At 25.8% G+C, this 18,275-nt stretch overlaps 3 protein-coding genes across 3 annotated transcripts; all 3 read right to left on the bottom strand.

Moving 5' to 3' along the window:
• Positions 1-3,488: 3,488 nt before the first annotated feature.
• On the bottom strand, positions 3,489-5,502 carry LOC108768839 (odorant receptor 46a-like). Its single transcript, XM_018519473.1, has 5 exons — positions 5,141-5,502; positions 4,472-4,807; positions 3,948-4,149; positions 3,630-3,785; positions 3,489-3,545 (listed from the first exon to the last, which is right to left on the bottom strand). The coding sequence occupies exons 1-5, from the start codon at positions 5,500-5,502 to the stop codon at positions 3,489-3,491; spliced, it is 1,113 nt and encodes a 370-aa protein (XP_018374975.1).
• Positions 5,503-8,217: 2,715 nt separating this feature from the next.
• LOC108768844 (odorant receptor 4-like) lies at positions 8,218-10,390 on the bottom strand. Its single transcript, XM_018519485.1, has 5 exons — positions 10,029-10,390; positions 9,295-9,630; positions 8,746-8,947; positions 8,349-8,501; positions 8,218-8,271 (listed from the first exon to the last, which is right to left on the bottom strand). The coding sequence occupies exons 1-5, from the start codon at positions 10,388-10,390 to the stop codon at positions 8,218-8,220; spliced, it is 1,107 nt and encodes a 368-aa protein (XP_018374987.1).
• A 2,185-nt stretch (positions 10,391-12,575) lies between these two features.
• LOC108768447 (odorant receptor 46a-like) lies at positions 12,576-17,420 on the bottom strand. The gene is made up of 10 exons (XM_018518869.1): positions 17,293-17,420; positions 16,849-17,059; positions 16,514-16,669; positions 16,380-16,417; positions 16,317-16,327; positions 14,545-14,908; positions 13,857-14,192; positions 13,033-13,234; positions 12,718-12,873; positions 12,576-12,629 (listed from the first exon to the last, which is right to left on the bottom strand). The coding sequence occupies exons 2-10, from the start codon at positions 17,047-17,049 to the stop codon at positions 12,576-12,578; spliced, it is 1,518 nt and encodes a 505-aa protein (XP_018374371.1). The 5' UTR covers positions 17,050-17,059; positions 17,293-17,420.
• Between the last annotated feature and the right edge of the window lie 855 nt (positions 17,421-18,275).

The following is an 18,275-nucleotide window of genomic DNA, read 5'->3' as shown; positions in this document are numbered from 1 at the left end:
AAGGAGTACAAAAGAAATTAAAATTTTATTTTTTAATTTGTTTAATAAAATTCTACTTGAAATATATTTTATTTATTTTATAAGTATATTTTCCATGGTATAATTTATAGCTTAACTAAAGATATTTAATAAAAAAATTGATATTGTTAAATTTTGATTAAGATTTTGATTTGATTAAATTTTGATGAGAGGAATTTATATTTACAAAGATAATTTATTAAGTTAATAAATATTAATTTGAAACCACTAATAAAATTTAATTTTTTTATATTTAGCTTTTAATATAATATTTTTACAACGCATTTACTTTTTTATACAAAAATCCTTTTGCATCGTGAATTACTTACGTTTATTTAATATTTCACTTTTAAGTTAATTTAAACTATTCATGTAATTTTTAAAGGCATTATTTAAGCTCTTGTTGCGTCTTAAACGAAAATAGATAAGATTTGAAAGAAAGAAAAACTCGGAATGTCTGTAGAATGTCTCGCAACTTTCTGATAATGATACTATTCATTACGTATTCTCCGATGTACCTCTGCTGTTATTATTGTAATATCCATACATGCAACTTACAATGATATCCCATGAAATAATATTTTCACGAGTGAAAATGCGAGATTCTTTCGATATATATGTTCTATTAGATGTATAATATACTATTTTCATAAAGACAGCAAAACAGAAGGAAAACTGATATATGGAGAGAAATAAATTCTTTGAATAATCAATAAATTACTAGTCATTAACTATTTGCAGAATACTTCAATATAGATTCCTCGGTATATATTATTCCGTCAAAATATTATATTTATTACTTTCCATTGTGTTGTCTACAATTTTAAACATATCGCTTTGAATATCAGTTAACGAATCATTAGTTGCAATTTACTTCTATAAAATCTTAATATTGATGACAGTTCATGTACTCAGTTTTATATTTACTATGTTTTCGTTATATTCCTATATCTTCTTTTTTCTGAGCGAGTACAGTATGCCTGAGAACACAATGAATATAGCTATTTTTTAGTCTTGTCACACAAGCTCTTAAGAAGGCGTGATCTATAAGTGTATGATGTGTTATAACGTTATTTTCATATTATGATTCATATGATGATTAATTATAATAAAGTATCAATAAACAATTTTAACGCAATAAATATTTGTAAGGAGGAATAATAGAAATTGAATAGAAATATCTCGGAAAAGTTTGAAACAAAATCCTTATAATTTAAATATGTCTATTGTTAATACAAACTTCTTGTAATATCATTTTAACTTTGTTTCTCGTCCTAAGCACATATACCTATTATTACCTTTTCTTACACCATAAATCAAAGCACATACTAATGTAAGCATGTACTTCCGCAAACATTTGATATATTGTTTAAAAATAACTTAGTAGTATATATTTATATCAACGATATGTTAATATATTTATTTAATATACTTTTTAACTGATTTTTTAACATACCTTGTACATCGCTTTATGAAATATGAACGATAACAATTTCTATATTAATCCTGTAGAGAGTGCTTCAATAAATTGTAAGCTGAATACGATGATTTAAGTAACTGTAAAAAGATTTTAAGTATTTAATATTACTTGATATTTATAGCAAATTTATATTTATAAATATAAATTCATTTTTATAATCAACTAATACTGACAGACACAAATGAATCAAGATTCAATGTGATAATAACCGCGCTATTAAATTCAATAGGAACCATTGAGCGTCTCATGATTAGCAGCAGAGCTTTTTTATTCTTGTTATTAAATACGTGCCATTTCATATTGTATATGCTGTTTAACTTTGGAAGCCATTTATCAATCTTATCAAACATCTTTCATAACATTTTTTATGAAATAAATAATTTAATAATTTTTGAACTACTTTGAGATGAGAATTTTACAGAAGAGAACGTACAAATAGACAATTTTGCGTGTGATAATATTCCAAATATTTTAAATAAAATTGTTTTAAAAACTAACTCATATATACGACCATGGTGACGAATGCAATTGCAGAGACTATGTTGGTCATATGAGATTTTCAACCGGTATTCCAGAATCTCAAGCTGACAGCAAATCTCTTGCAGGAGTCCGGATATCAGGCTATCACAGGCAACGTTTACAGTCGCACAGATTGACATACCTATTATTTGGTGAGTGAATACGAAAAAAAATATAATGGATGATGTGTAGTTAAATGGCACCCATGCTTTGAATGTCAAATTTCCTTTCATAAAATCCATAAAGATAGCATTTAAAATTATGCATATGACCGTTACCTGCACAAGGCCGTAATAGCACAATGCGTATTTCCTATAAAATACATTTTTTATGAAAATATTTTAACAACTATGAAAAATTATTATGTCCATTTGTTCTCGAAGTGTTTACTTATATATTATTAACATTGTTATATAATATTTTTACAAATTATATTACTATTTATATTTATGTTGTTTGTGACATATTGATAAATTAAAAGCATTCTGCTATAAATTATTAATATCTCACGAACAACATGATATAAAAATATAATAATATTAATATAATTCGAAAGACTGCTTGTAATAATGGAACATTAAAATAATTGTATTCGGAAAATAATCAAATTATGTTAAACATAATAGATATAAGGGAGAATCACCGAATGTGTACTACTTACGCAATTTTTTATTATATGTTCCCTTTAATACTGATTTGTACGCAAATGAACATGGGAAATTGTAGCTTGATGTCTCTTATTATTTATTATTACATGTTTAAATTTTTGTCTTTCAACGTGAAAGAAGTTTGCAATAAACGCAAAGACTATTGATTAAGTTACTTATATTAGGATTAAAATTTAAATGAATCTATAGAATACCTCAAGAGACTACTGAAATAATGTAATATTAATTATAATGTAATATTAATTATTAATTATAAATGTTTACGTTTAGCTTTTTGTACGTTATTTTGGATACGTTTAGTGAAATAATATTGAATAAAAATTGTCATGAATTAATGAAAAATAAATCTGTGGCAAGTAAATTTGATATAAATTATGCACAATGTTATTCTTACTTACTGCAACATCTAATCCCACAATTGCTTCAATTATTAAAATAATCATTAAAGCATTTCATGATAATGATGTGAAGAAATTATAGGAAAAGAAAATAAATATGTGCTACAGAAATATATGCGACAATTCTATTTATTTTTACTATTAATATAAATTTTTTCTACAATATTGTGTTTAAATTTACAATTTTATTCGTAAATTAATATATTTATAAATTCACTAATATATTTTGTGCACATTGCAGTTTTAAGTAAATTTTTATAAAAAATGTCATTAAAAATTTTATTTGTTTTTAATAAAACGATTAGCATCAATATTAATTATTAATATAGTTCTACGTTTCTTACATGATTTTATAAAAAACCAAAAACAAAAATAAAAAACATTACTTTCTATTTAATAAACACGTTATTGTTCTTCTGTTTGATGCAGCAAGTTGAAAGACGAATATGACATCTTAAGTAACTGTAAAAAATTATAGATGTATTTATAAATATTCGAAACGTTTGCAGTCAGCAATAATTTTTATTTTAATTTATTGATACTGACGGCTACGAACGATCCAAGATTCATCGTGATAATATACGCGCTACTAAATTCAATGGGAATCGTCGAACGTTTCATAATTATTAGTAGACCCTTCTTGCTGCTATTGCTAAGTTTCAGCCAATTCATATTATAAACACTATTCGCCAACTGAAGGCTCTATAAATAAAAACATGAAAATATTGCAAATTGCAAGAAGGAAATATCATATATTTGTTTTTAGTTCCTTTTCTTAATCACTACTATCTTGTTATTAATTTATCTTATATCTTATTTACGTTTAATGATAAAATTAATTTGTTTTAAATGAAATATATATACTTTCAACTTGACTTCATTTCCAAACCAACAATAGATAAAAATCTGTGCCAACATGCAACCTGTATATACTATCAATGGAACAAATTTCATATACTCTGTTGTCATAGCCATTCGATATAAATTTGAGCACACCACCATCACGGTCACCGCGAATTGAACAGCAATTATTTTCGCGAACTTGTCATTTATCGTTTGCGCATATCTGCGATTAGATAGAAGATTTTAAATCCATTATTCTAAGTATTTATTTCAATTATTTACTATATCTGTCGAGTCCACGTCGTTAAATGTATTTAATGATTAGTTATTAAAATAAGTGCAAAATATATCTATATCATAAAATTCAAGTCAAAATTTTCTGAATCTGTGGTATTTAACATATATTTATTAGCCAATAAAAAAATTTTGAATATTTTGGTATGATTTTAATGCAAGAATATAAAAAAACTGTTATAAAAGAGATAATACTTTGTATTTCACATATTTCAAATTCAAGAAAAAGAAAATTATTCAAAGAAACTAACTTAACTATATAATTGTGATGATTAATACAATCGCGCAGAATATTTTGATTCTGATTGATATTTTTTAATCGATATTCCAGTATTTCGAATTGACAACATATGTGCAGCAAGAATCCGCAAACCAAGCTCTCGCAAGCGACGTTTACTAAACCGGAACATGACGTGCCTATCATTTGGTTAGTATATACGAAAGTAAATGCAATTGGGGTTGAATAATCGAATGGTATCCATGCTTTGTACGTCAAGTTTCCTTTTGAAAAATCCATGAAGATAGATGATACAGTTACTACGAGAACCGATGAACCTACGAGGGTTAAATACCGCATCGCAACATTCCTATATATAAAATGATCACAATTATACATTGTCCACTCTCATTTGTTTTTTACTATTATAATATTTGTTTTTTAAACTTTACTTGCTATTTTATTTTTAAATATTTTTTGGATTATTATAACTGAAATATCTTATTCTCTCATAATTATATCATTATAAATAAATTTATTTACCAATTCTTATTTAATTAATTTTTAATTTGTTTAAATATAAAGATAAAGAATTTTTTATGTAAGTTGTGAGATAAATGCATTTAAAGAATATTGTATATTATTACAATTAAATATTACATGAATATATTATATATATATATATATATATGTATATACTTACTGTATCCTTTTATCAAATTGCTGTCGAACTGTTATTTCGTGAAATTCATTTGGTTCAAAAGGTTTTTTATGGAGAACGTTGACTAGCATTCTGACATTTTTACGATCTATCCACAAACAAATATTTTTATAACCCGCGATAAATACGGTCAACATCATGTATAATGAATCGGTGAGTTCGTCAGAATTATCGACGTTCAGTATGATGTTCATGAATTGGGATATTGCAAATATATTTAATGAAAGGACCAGAAACATTGCGTAAGTTTTGTAAACTATATGGTTCAACAAGGATGTCCATGAAGGCGGTTGCCAAAATCCAGCAATTGTACAGATAGTGAGGGTAAATTTCAGCACGTGCATTTGAACTGTTCTAATTCAATTTTTCCTACACAAATTGCTATTAATTATAAGACCTTTCAATGTAAGAAATTTTGATTAAAATTTATCGGATAGATGTAACATTACACTTAAAATAGCTAATGTTGAATTTTCATGAAAATGAACGTATTTTGGAACGTTGAAATTCGCGTGATACTTAATGAAGTAATTAAATCCGTCAATAAACAGAGAGCTTGCTTATTAACTGCGCGACTATACAAAACAAGGGCAGCATGAGCAATACTCTGAGAATTTAAGATTGTCGTACCGACACGAACACTAAATTTGAACAGCAATTTAATTAAAATGTGTTAATTTGGTGATAACTCGTGTACGATTACGCCGATCAATGTCTCCTTTTAGGAGGATATTTGAGAAAACTGTATCGTAAATTATGACAGATATGTACGAAGTTTTAGCCAGATTCTTAGCCGCAGTTTATACAATTATATTAGAAATCTAATATCCTTTATATTTCTTACATAATATTTTAAACCTGTTTATTATAATTGAAATGTCTCATTTATAAAGATTACATACACAAAGTAAACGTAATTTTATTATAAAAAAACAATAAGAAAGATTATAAAGCTCAAGAGGTATTAATTACAATATTATCTCGAAATTGCTGTTGAAATCTTATTTTTAATTTTATTTTATTTATAAGAAATATATTTTTGTAAAAACTGTTTTTATATATTTCTCTCCTTTATATAGTTTTTAAATTAATCTCAAATTAGTTAATAAATAAATTATTTTGGATATAAATCTTTTTTTGAATATGAATTTTGTATAAAATCTTTTTTAAACGTTAAACTTTGGATGTATAACACGTATTACATTTTTATATTTTTTACTTTAACTTACTGATTAATTCACCCTCTTGTATTTTATATTATCCTGCCTATCAAATATTTGCAAAATTAATTTATTAAATTAACACACAATTAAAAAAATAAATATAATATGTAAGTCATTATCTTAAACAAAAATAGATAGAGCAAAGGATTACAAAGGATCGAGATACTTTGAATGTCTATGAGTCTTATGATTCTACCTTCGGTAGTGATGCTATTTGTATCCCTTACAAATATGTCTTTGTCTTCACATGGATTATTAACATAATATTGCATCTACGATAAATGTCAAAGAATATTTTTACGAACGAAGGCACAACGTTTTTACAAGATATATATTTTATTGAAAAGTTAATATTGCGTAATATCCCGTTATTTTACATAGCGATAGCGGTACAGAAGTAAGACAAATAATTCGGAAAAGTAAATTCCTACAATTTTCTTTAATAAATTATTAGCCTTCAACTACTTCCACGATTGAGATAATGGAAAAGTAAATTCCTACAATTTTCTTTAATAAATTATTAGCCTTCAACTACTTCCACGATTGATATAATTTTCTTATTGTACCTATGACGAAATACTTATTACTACCATATATTTTCGCAATATCAAGAATATATCATTGCATGGTATACTTTTTTATTACCTTACAGTTTATAACTTGGCTCTTATGCATCGAGATGCAATACGCAAGTAAGTCAAAGTATAACTGAAGTAAACCACATAAAAACGTAGTAAGTACTAAAATTGTGTATTTTATTATAGATGGATTGTAAATATACATAATATTATATAGACGGATTGTAAATATTGTTCTCTCACATATTAATATCTGACGTGGAAAGTCAAGTGTAGCTACAAGCGAAAAAAAATGGCCGGTAAGGCATAAACATTTTTATTTGAAAAACTAATAATATTTTTTAAATTATTTTAATTTTAATTACTTTAACATTATCTTTTTAATTTAAAACTTATTAAAAATTAAAAATTTTTGCAAAACCTCATCTTTAGATATTTCGGTAACTTTTTATAAAATTTTTGAAGTTATAGTTTTCCTTAAGTTTTATTATTGGAAAATTAAAAAAAGGCACGCCTGGAATGGCGTTGTGTTTTGATACCTCAATGCTTCCATTAAGGGATGCATTCAGTACTATAACCGCTCAATGAGCGCTCAGTGAACGGTTGTGGTACTGAATGCATCCATTGTATGTTTTAAAACTGTATTATAATTTGCATATTCTGTCAATGAAAATAAAGAAATAAGATAAGAAAAAAATTCTAATTATTAATTAGATTTAATAATAAATCTACCCAAACGTCACTACATTGATAATAACTTAAACTAAACTTTTTTTATATGTAATTGCTTATATGGAACTGTGTCTGCTATAATATTTCCGTAACGTTTAATCCAATCCAAAATATTTTGTTGCCTAAGATGCTAACAAATAAATCAGAATATTTGGACAAAAAGTAAATAGTTTTAATACTTTGTAACATCATTACATTCGGAATATGGAGAAATATGGAAGAAAACACATTACAAAAATGCTTGTAACAATTTTATTTTTAGTACTAATATGAAATTTTTGAAGTACTAACATGATTTAATTTATGAAATTTTTATTTCTCTTTTAATGTCTTTACTAAAATTAACGTCAATAAAGATTTTTAATAAGAATTGTACAAGTTTCGTGAAAGTCTATCTAGTTACTAATGAAGTATGAATTTTGTATTTAAAGAAATGAAATATAAATGATAATTAAAATGTAAGTGATTTCATAACACGTTGAACAATAACGTTTGTTAATTGAATAATAATTTTAATCATTTATTATTAATCTTGCGTTTGATGCAACAAATTGAAAGCCGAGTATGACATTTTCAGTAACTGTAAAAATTGTAAATTAAAAATTATTTAAAGTAGTTGTAATATATTTACCAATAATATTTATCTTTGATACTAACAGCTACAAACGATTCAAGATTCATCGTGATTATGTACGCACTACTAAATTCGATAGGATTCATTGCGCGTCTCATGACTATTAAGAGACCTTTTTTGCTGCTATTGCTAAGTGACGGCCATTGTATATTATAAATATTATTCAACTGAAGGCTCTATGGGATACAAAAATATTGCACATTACAAAACACAAACATTCATTCCAATTTTGTTATAAATATAGCTTTTTTATATTATTTATGGATGCGATCTACTTTACGCTATTTCTTCGAAGCATTTGATTAATCGATCAATGCTTCAAAGCATTCGTAGCATCAAATGGACCGTAGCCTATAGTTCTAATAATATACTTATATTCATAAAATGCATGTTAATTTATTTGAGAGAAATATATTATACTTTTGCTTTAACTTCGTTTCCAAACCAACAATAGATGAAAATTTGTGTCAATATGGCACCTGTATACATCATCAATGAAATGAATGTCACATAATCTGTCGCCATTGCTATTCGATATAAATTCGAACATACCACTAACATGCTCACTGCAAACTGGAGACCAATTATTTTCGCAAACATATCATTTACCGTGTATGCATATCTGTGATTAATTATAAGAGGTTTAGTTTCATGCAAATAGCCTTTAAAGTTATACATAAATTAAATTTTCATTACTATTTAATATCTAATAAAATAATTAAGATAGATACACATATTAAGTTTTTACCTCTGAGATTTTTAATAAATAAGAAAGAAAGAATCAAATTAATTCAATAAAATTAATTTTAAATAAAATCTGTAAAATTAAGACATTGTTTAGAACGCTTTATTTATACTTTATTTATATCTTTTAATTATTTCGTATGATTTAAAGAACGATTTTTATGAAAAACTGAACTTTGTATTATATATAATAATTCAGATTTTCAAAGTACATAAGGAACCAACTCAAAGATACGGTTGTGATGAGAAACACAATCACGCAGAACGTCTTCACCATGCGTCATTTTTGTCAATCGATACTCCAAAATTTCAAGTTGGCAGCAGATGTGTAATAAAAGACCACAAATGACGCTCTCGCAAGCGACATTTACTATACCGGAAGTTGCCATGCCTATCAGTTGGTGAGTATAAACAAGAAAGTATAAAGCAGGATATGAATAGTTGAACGGCACCCATGCTTTATATGTCAAATTTCTATTTGAGACTGCCGTAAAAACAGACGTTAAAACTATTGATATAATTGTCGCCATAATGAGAATCAAATATCGTAACGTGCTATTCCTATAAAATGACCATAAAAATTATTTAAACTAATTATTTAATAAAAGTTGTATTTAACTTTACTATTATTTTATTACTGTGTAGTTACTATATATTTTTTCCTAAGTTCTTTTTTTATTTATAAGTATACAAATATTTTTTTTATTTTAAATGAAGGTATAGTAATAATAACTTTTGAAAAAATGAAATTGTGTTACATATTACATATATCTATTTGTATAAATCTATTTCTATATCCATTTGTACAAATTGTCAATAAAATATGAATACAATATAATTACATTATTTTTATTACTTTTAAATATTAAAAGACATAAGAAATATTTTATGATTTAGAAAATGTTTTATTGAAGAGAGTAATTAAGAAATTTTATTATTTGCATGAAATTAATACTTACTGTACCATTTTCTCAAATTTCTGTTGAATCCTCCATTCTTGTGTTTCACATGCTGCAAAAGGTTTTTCATTAAGAACGTTGATTATCATCATAATATTTTTGCGATCTATCCACATATAAACTTGTTTATAGCCTGCGACGAATACGGTCAACATCATGTATAAGGAATCAGTGAACTCATCAGAGTTTTCGACGTTCAGTACAATGTTCATAAATTGAGATATCGAAAATATATATAATGAAGAGACAAGAAACATTGCATATGTTTTATAAATTATATGTTTAAATAATGATGTCCATGAAACTGGTTGCCAGCATCCAGCAAATGCGCAGACTAGGAGTGTAAATTTCAGCACTCGCATTTGAACTCTTTTAATGCAATTTTGCTAACACCGATTGCTATTAATATTTTTTAATTACATTATTTTTAACATTGTATAGACATGTTTCTCTTCAAAGATAAAGATAAAGATCATCAACTACTATAAAATAAGTTTACTAAAAAAGTTAAAAAGGAGTACAAAAGAAATTAAAATTTTATTTTTTAATTTGTTTAATAAAATTCTACTTGAAATATATTTTATTTATTTTATAAGTATATTTTCCATGGTATAATTTATAGCTTAACTAAAGATATTTAATATAAAAATTGATATTGTTAAATTTTGATTAAGATTTTGATTTGATTAAATTTTGATGAGAGGAATTTATATTTACAAAGATAATTTATTAAGTTAATAAATATTAATTTGAAACCACTAATAAAATTTAATTTTTTTATATTTAGCTTTTAATATAATATTTTTACAACGCATTTACTTTTTTATACAAAAATCCTTTTGCATCGTGAATTACTTACGTTTATTTAATATTTCACTTTTAAGTTAATTTAAACTATTCATGTAATTTTTAAAGGCATTATTTAAGCTCTTGTTGCGTCTTAAACGAAAATAGATAAGATTTGAAAGAAAGAAAAACTCGGAATATCTGTAGAATGTCTCGCGACTTTCTGATAATGATACTATTCATTACGTATTCTCTGATGTACCTCTGCTGTTATTATTGTAATATCCATACATGCAACTTACAATGATATCCCATGAAATAATATTTTCACGAGTGAAAATGCGAGATTCTTTCGATATATATGTTCTATTAGATGTATAATATACTATTTTCATAAAGACAGCAAAACAGAAGGAAAACTGATATATGGAGAGAAATAAATTCTTTGAATAATCAATAAATTACTAGTCATTATAACTATTTGCAGAATACTTCAATATAGATTCCTCGTTATATATTGTTCCGTCAAAATATTATATTTATTACTTTCCATTGTGTTGTCTACAATTTTAAACATATCGCTTTGAATATCAGTTAACGAATCATTAGTTGCAATTTACTTCTATAAAATCTTAATATTGATGACAGTTCATGTACTCAGTTTTATATTTACTATGTTTTCGTTATATTCCTATATCTTCTTTTTTCTGAGCGAGTACAGTATGCCTGAGAACACAATGAATATAGCTATTTTTTAGTCTTGTCACGCAAGCTCTTAAGAAGGCGTGATCTATAAGTGTATGATGTGTTATAACGTTATTTCCATATTATGATTCCTACATTTATTCTCTCTTACATCGCGAATGTAAATGAGGTAAGACAAAATTTTAACCTTTAAATTTTGTATATATACATAAATTAATAGTATAAAATAAATTAAAGTATATAAATATATATATATATATATATATATACAAAATATTTTTTTTATATATATATATATATATATAAACAAAATAAATAAGTAGTATAAATTAAAATTAATTATTGATAAATTTGTGTGTAATGATGTCAATTGTTTATTATATTGGATGTTACGACAGTGCTGTTCAAAATAAAAATTAATGGTTTAATGTAATGGTAAAACGTTCCATATTAGGGTCGTCAGTAGTTACAATGAAACCAACACATAGTCAACGCTACGGCTGTCGACTAATGGATAAGTTTCTGTCAACCAATACTGGGCCATCACTGGCAAATAACTGGCTAAAATAACTAGGCCGGTACTAGTACTGGGCCCAAGTTATCATCCAGTACTTTGCTAGTACTGAGCCAGTAGTTTACCAATATTACGCCTGAACTATGGCAACCAGTAGTGGCACAGCATTGAGCCGATTGTAAAACCCTATATAGGATGTCTGTGTGTGTAATAAAGAAAAAGTAAAATGTTTCATACACACATACATAATGAAATTGCTTATAATGATTTTATTTATATATTTAACACAATTTTTTTTTAATTGTTGATAAAATACTTTAATCAATATTTTTTATTTGTCCAAAAAACGCTTAAAACAATTGTTTTATGTGCTATAACTTTTCAAGAAGTAATAATAAAAACTCTTGATAAAATTGTATAAATCTAAAGATCATTTTATGATACTAACAAGGTATTAATATTTATTTCTACATTTCAACATTCTTTTTATGTGATTTTATAAAAACTAATGAGAACGATAACAATTCCTATTAAGCATGTTACTATTCATTTGTTTGATGCAGCAAATTGAAAACAGAATATGACATCTTAAGCAACTGTAAACAAATTATAAATATATTAAAAATTATTAAAAATAATTGCAAAATTTAATAATAATATCCATTTTAAATATTTGATACTGACAGCTACAAATGACTCAAGATTCATCGTGATTATGTACCCGCTAGTAAATTCGATAGGAGTCATTGCGCGCTTCATAATTAATAAGAGATCTTTTTTGTTGCTATTACTAAGTGCCAGCCATTCTATATCATAAATACTATTTATCAATTGAAGACTCTACAAATAAAAATGCATATTTTACATAATGTTATAGTGAAAAGTGTTATATTTTTTCTGATAATCTTAGTTACGTATTTATTTTGCATTTAGCATCACAGATAACTTATTTTAAACAATATTCAGTATATAAATAGGATCAATTTAAATAAGATGTACTTTTAACTTGACTTCGTTTCCAAACCAGCAGTAGATGAAAATCTGCACTAAAATAGCACTCGTATACATTATTAATGGAATGAAACTAACGTAATCTCTCGCCATCGCTATTCGGTACAAATTCGAGCACACTACCAACATGCTCACAGCAAACTGGATAGCAATTATTTTCGCGAACATATTATTCACTGTATATGCATATCTACGATTAGATTAAAAATTTTCAGTAATACTTTAATATTCTAACAAATATAATTTTTCAATTGTTTACAAATTATTAGACTTATGTTACTTAATTTTAATTGTTTGTTTAATACAGAATATATAATATTTTATAATATTTATAATATTTTAGTAATAATATTTTACTTTTTATGCTTCTTTTTTACAGATTTTCTATCTCCGAATTTATCTACCTTCAATAAAAATTTTATAAACATTATTTTATTTAATAAATATTTAATCTTTGCGAAAATATTTTTTAAATCTCTCTTTTTTTAATCAAATTTCACTTGAAATTTATTGAAGAAATCAATACTTTATTAGCTATATTTATATTTCTTTATTTTATTTTCGTCCAAAAAAATCTATAGATTTTTTATAAATAGAAAATTATTTATCTTTCCAATATTATTATAAAAAAATTGTAGGAAAAAGTGTAATATCTTCTTCATTTATTTATTGTTTCAGTTATTTTTCTATTTGGGAAATAAATAATAATTGTTTAAAACATATCTTTATTTTGTATGCAATCCGAGTTTTTTAATTAGAAGAAAAATTTAAAAAACTTTTGTCTTAAATGTGAACTGCTTAAATAAACTAACTCAAAGATACAGTTGTGATGACGAACACAGTCGCGTAGACTATTTTGATCATGCGTGAGTTTTGTCAGTCGATACCCCAGAATTTCAAATTGACAGCAGATGTGCAGTAAAAATCCACAAAGTAAACTCTCGCAAGCAACATTTACTATACCAGAGGTTGACATAGCTATTAATTGGTGAATATATACAACAAAATAAATAGCAGGAGATGAGTAGTCAAACGGTATCCATGCCTTATACGTCAAGTTTCTTTTCATAAAGTCCGTGGAGACAGACATCGTTACTATCGATCCGATTGACATCAAGACGATGATTAAATACCTCCGCATATTGTTTCTATAAAATAATTATAAAATTTGTTACAACAATTCTACGAGGTTAACTCGTTTTTTTTTATATTTCCTGCAGTACATATCGCTTATAACACTTTTTATCTATAGGTATTTACAAATGTAAAAATATTCATAATTCTATAAAAAATTTAATAAAATGAAACATAATTTACATTATCTGTATCAAATTATTATGTAATATAAATAGATGCGCTGTAATTATTATACTATAATGCTATAATTACTAATGCTATAATTATTATAAAATATCCAAAAACGCAAGGCAAGATATTGCTACCTAGAAATTTATTGAGGAATAACTGATGCATTTAATTACACAAGTTTATGACACTTACTGTATCAGTTTCTCAAATTTTTGTTGAATCATTACTTCATGTGTTTCATATGGTGCAAAAGGTTTTTCGTTAAAAATATTTATTATTATCATAAAATTCTTACGGTCTACCCACATATAAACCTGTTTGTAACCTGCTACGAATATCGTCAACATCATGTATAAAGCATCGGTAAATTCATCAGAGTTGCCGACGTTTAATGTAATGTTTATAAATTGAGAAAACAAAAATAAATATAATGAGGAGATCAGAAATATTGCATAAGTCTTATAAATTATATGTTTACACAGCGATGTCCATGTAATCGGTTGCCAGCATGCAGCGATCGCGCAGAGCATGAGTGAAAATTTCAGCATTTGAGCTTCTTTTTAATGTAGATTAGCCTATGCAATTTGCAATTAACATTTACGTTATTGTTTATCATGGTTGAAATATTTCTTTTTTTTTAATGATAGAGGAAGAAAATATTAAGAATGATTCTAATATGCTAATTTAAAGAAGTTAAGAAATTCTTTGAAATTAATTTTATAAAATCTTATTTTTATATGCACTTACAAAGATTTCCCGATTAATTTATATTACTTGCATTTATTTTTCAGCTGTTTATCACATTATTAAAATTAACATAAACTGCTCAGGTAATTCTTGAGAACATTATTTGATTAAATCTTCGTTCTTTATCTCCTCAAACTACAATGTATAAATGTCTATCGTATCTCTCGATACTATTTTCTAATTCTGATATATTTCTACTCGTCCCACACACATATATCCATACTCCTATTATTATTATTATACGAAACTAGTAACGCGACGTTCTTGAGAAATAATATTTTCATGAAATAAGACACGAGATTGTTTCGAGGTATATGCTTTATTAAACAAATGTATAACTGTCTATGAATATTTTTATGAAGATGACGAGATAGAAAAGACAGACAGATATACGGAAGAATAAATTCTTTGAATTGTCCCTAGTAAGATGTATTATTTGTCTTCTATATTTCCACGATTACGTTTCCTTTAATATAATTCACTCATGGTATATTACAAAATATTTTTTATTATCTGTTTGCGAAATTAATACCTTGGTTGTTGCGTAGTGAATCGTTGGCTATAGCTCATGGCAATGAAATTTTAATGTTGATAGTTGTACGTTCAGTTAGGTACTAATGCACTTTTTGTCTTAGCGTTTACGACTCGCTGTCACATGTCGAAATATCAAGTGCTTCGTTGAATATTGACTTTACATTTACTCTTTCTTTATATATACTTTATATACAGGTAAGAAAATATCTTTAATTCTTAGATTAGATGTAAAGTTGAAGATATTAGTAGTTATTTACAATAGTTATAACAAATCTTTCTATTTTATAATGTATTTACTTGCACGCATATTATTTTTAGCTACAATATTAATTATAATAAAGTATCAATAAACAATTTTAACGCAATAAATATTTGTAAGGAGGAATAATAGAAATTGAATAGAAATATCTCGGAAAAGTTTGAAACAAAATCCTTATAATTTAAATATGTCTATTGTTAATACAAACTTCTTGTAATATCATTTTAACTTTGTTTCTCGTCCTAAGCACATATACCTATTATTACCTTTTCTTACACCATAAATCAAAGCACATGCTAATGGAAGCATGTACTTCCGCAAACATTTGATATATTGTTTAAAAATAACTTAGTAATATATATTTATATCAACGATATGTTAATATATTTATTTAATATACTTTTTAACTGATTTTTTAACATACCTTGTACATCGCTTTATGAAATATGAACGATAACAATTTCTATATTAATCCTGTAGAGAGTGCTTCAATAAATTGTAAGCTGAATACGATGATTTAAGTAACTGTAAAAAGATTTTAAGTATTTAATATTACTTGATATTTATAGCAAATTTATATTTATAAATATAAATTCATTTTTATAATCAACTAATACTGACAGACACAAATGAATCAAGATTCAATGTGATAATAACCGCGCTATTAAATTCAATAGGAACCATTGAGCGTCTCATGATTAGCAACAGAGCTTTTTTATTCTTGTTATTAAATACGTGCCATTTCATATTGTATATGCTGTTTGCTACTCCAATGCTCTATATGTAAATATTGCTTATTAAAAAAGATATATCACGTGTTGTAATAATATTTCTTTTTCTTCTTTTCAATTTTTTATGTTTTTTTCTTTAAAGTTGTAATAGTAATAAACAAAAAATATAGTTTATTTTTTATATTTATATATAAGATCATATGTGTATTTATATAAATTATATACTTTTAATTTGAGTTCATTTCCAAACCAGCAGTAGAGGAAGATCTGTGATAACATGCAGGCCGTATACATTATCAGTGTAACAAGGCTTCCATTGATCATTACGATAGAAATAGAAGCCAATTTGTATAAATTAGCACACACCACTAGCATGCTTACTGCGAACTGGAGAGCAATTATCTTCGCAAATCTGCGATTTACCATATGCGCGTATCTAACATTAAATAAAGAAAGAAAAAGAATTTTAGTCTATTCTCTACATATAACTTTGGAAGCCATTTATCAATCTTATCGAACATCTTTCATAACATTTTTTATGAAATAAATAATTTAATAATTTTTGAATTACTTTGAGATGAGAATTTTGCAGAAGAGAACGTACAAATAGACAATTTTGCGTGTGATAATATTCCAAATATTTTAAATAAAATTGTTTTAAAAACTAACTCATATATACGACCATGGTGACGAATGCAATTGCAGAGACTATGTTGGTCATATGAGATTTTCAACCGGTATTCCAGAATCTCAAGCTGACAGCAAATCTCTTGCAGGAGTCCGGATATCAGGCTATCACAGGCAACGTTTACAGTCGCACAGATTGACATACCTATTATTTGGTGAGTGAATACGAAAAAAAATATAATGGATGATGTGTAGTTAAATGGCACCCATGCTTTGAATGTCAAATTTCCTTTCATAAAATCCATAAAGATAGTATTTAAAATTATGCATATGACCGTTACCTGCACAAGGCCGTAATAGCACAATGCGTATTTCCTATAAAATACATTTTTTATGAAAATATTTTAACAACTATGAAAAATTATTATGTCCATTTGTTCTCGAAGTGTTTACTTATATATTATTAACATTGTTATATAATATTTTTACAAATTATATTACTATTTATATTTATGTTGTTTGTGACATATTGATAAATTAAAAGCATTCTGCTATAAATTATTAATATCTCACGAACAACATGATATAAAAATATAATAATATTAATATAATTCGAAAGACTGCTTGTAATAATGGAACATTAAAATAATTGTATTCCGAAAATAATCAAATTATGTTAAACATAATAGATATAAGGGAGAATCACCGAATGTGTACTACTTATGCAATTTTTTATTATATATTCCATTTAATACTGATTTGTACGCAAATAAACATTGGAAATTGTAGCTTGATGTTTCTTATTGTTTATTATTACATGTTTAAATTTTTAACCTCTAAGGCTTGTTCTTTTTGGCTAAAACTTTTGCACCGATTCATCTTCCTTCCTCTTCATTCCTCCTGGAGAGAAAAAGAAGAAAGATAAACTGGTGCAAAAGTTCAGACAAAAAGAACAGGCCTATTAATTTGTTATGTCATTTTGAAACATGTTGCATATTTCAATACGCAGGAGACTGTGGCACCCC

This window comes from Trachymyrmex cornetzi, unplaced genomic scaffold, assembly GCF_001594075.2.
Source record: "Trachymyrmex cornetzi isolate Tcor2-1 unplaced genomic scaffold, Tcor1.1 scaffold122, whole genome shotgun sequence".
Classification (NCBI taxonomy): domain Eukaryota; kingdom Metazoa; phylum Arthropoda; class Insecta; order Hymenoptera; family Formicidae; genus Trachymyrmex; species Trachymyrmex cornetzi.
Note: the sequence above shows the minus strand (reverse complement) of the source record. Positions and strands in the feature narration are given on the sequence as shown.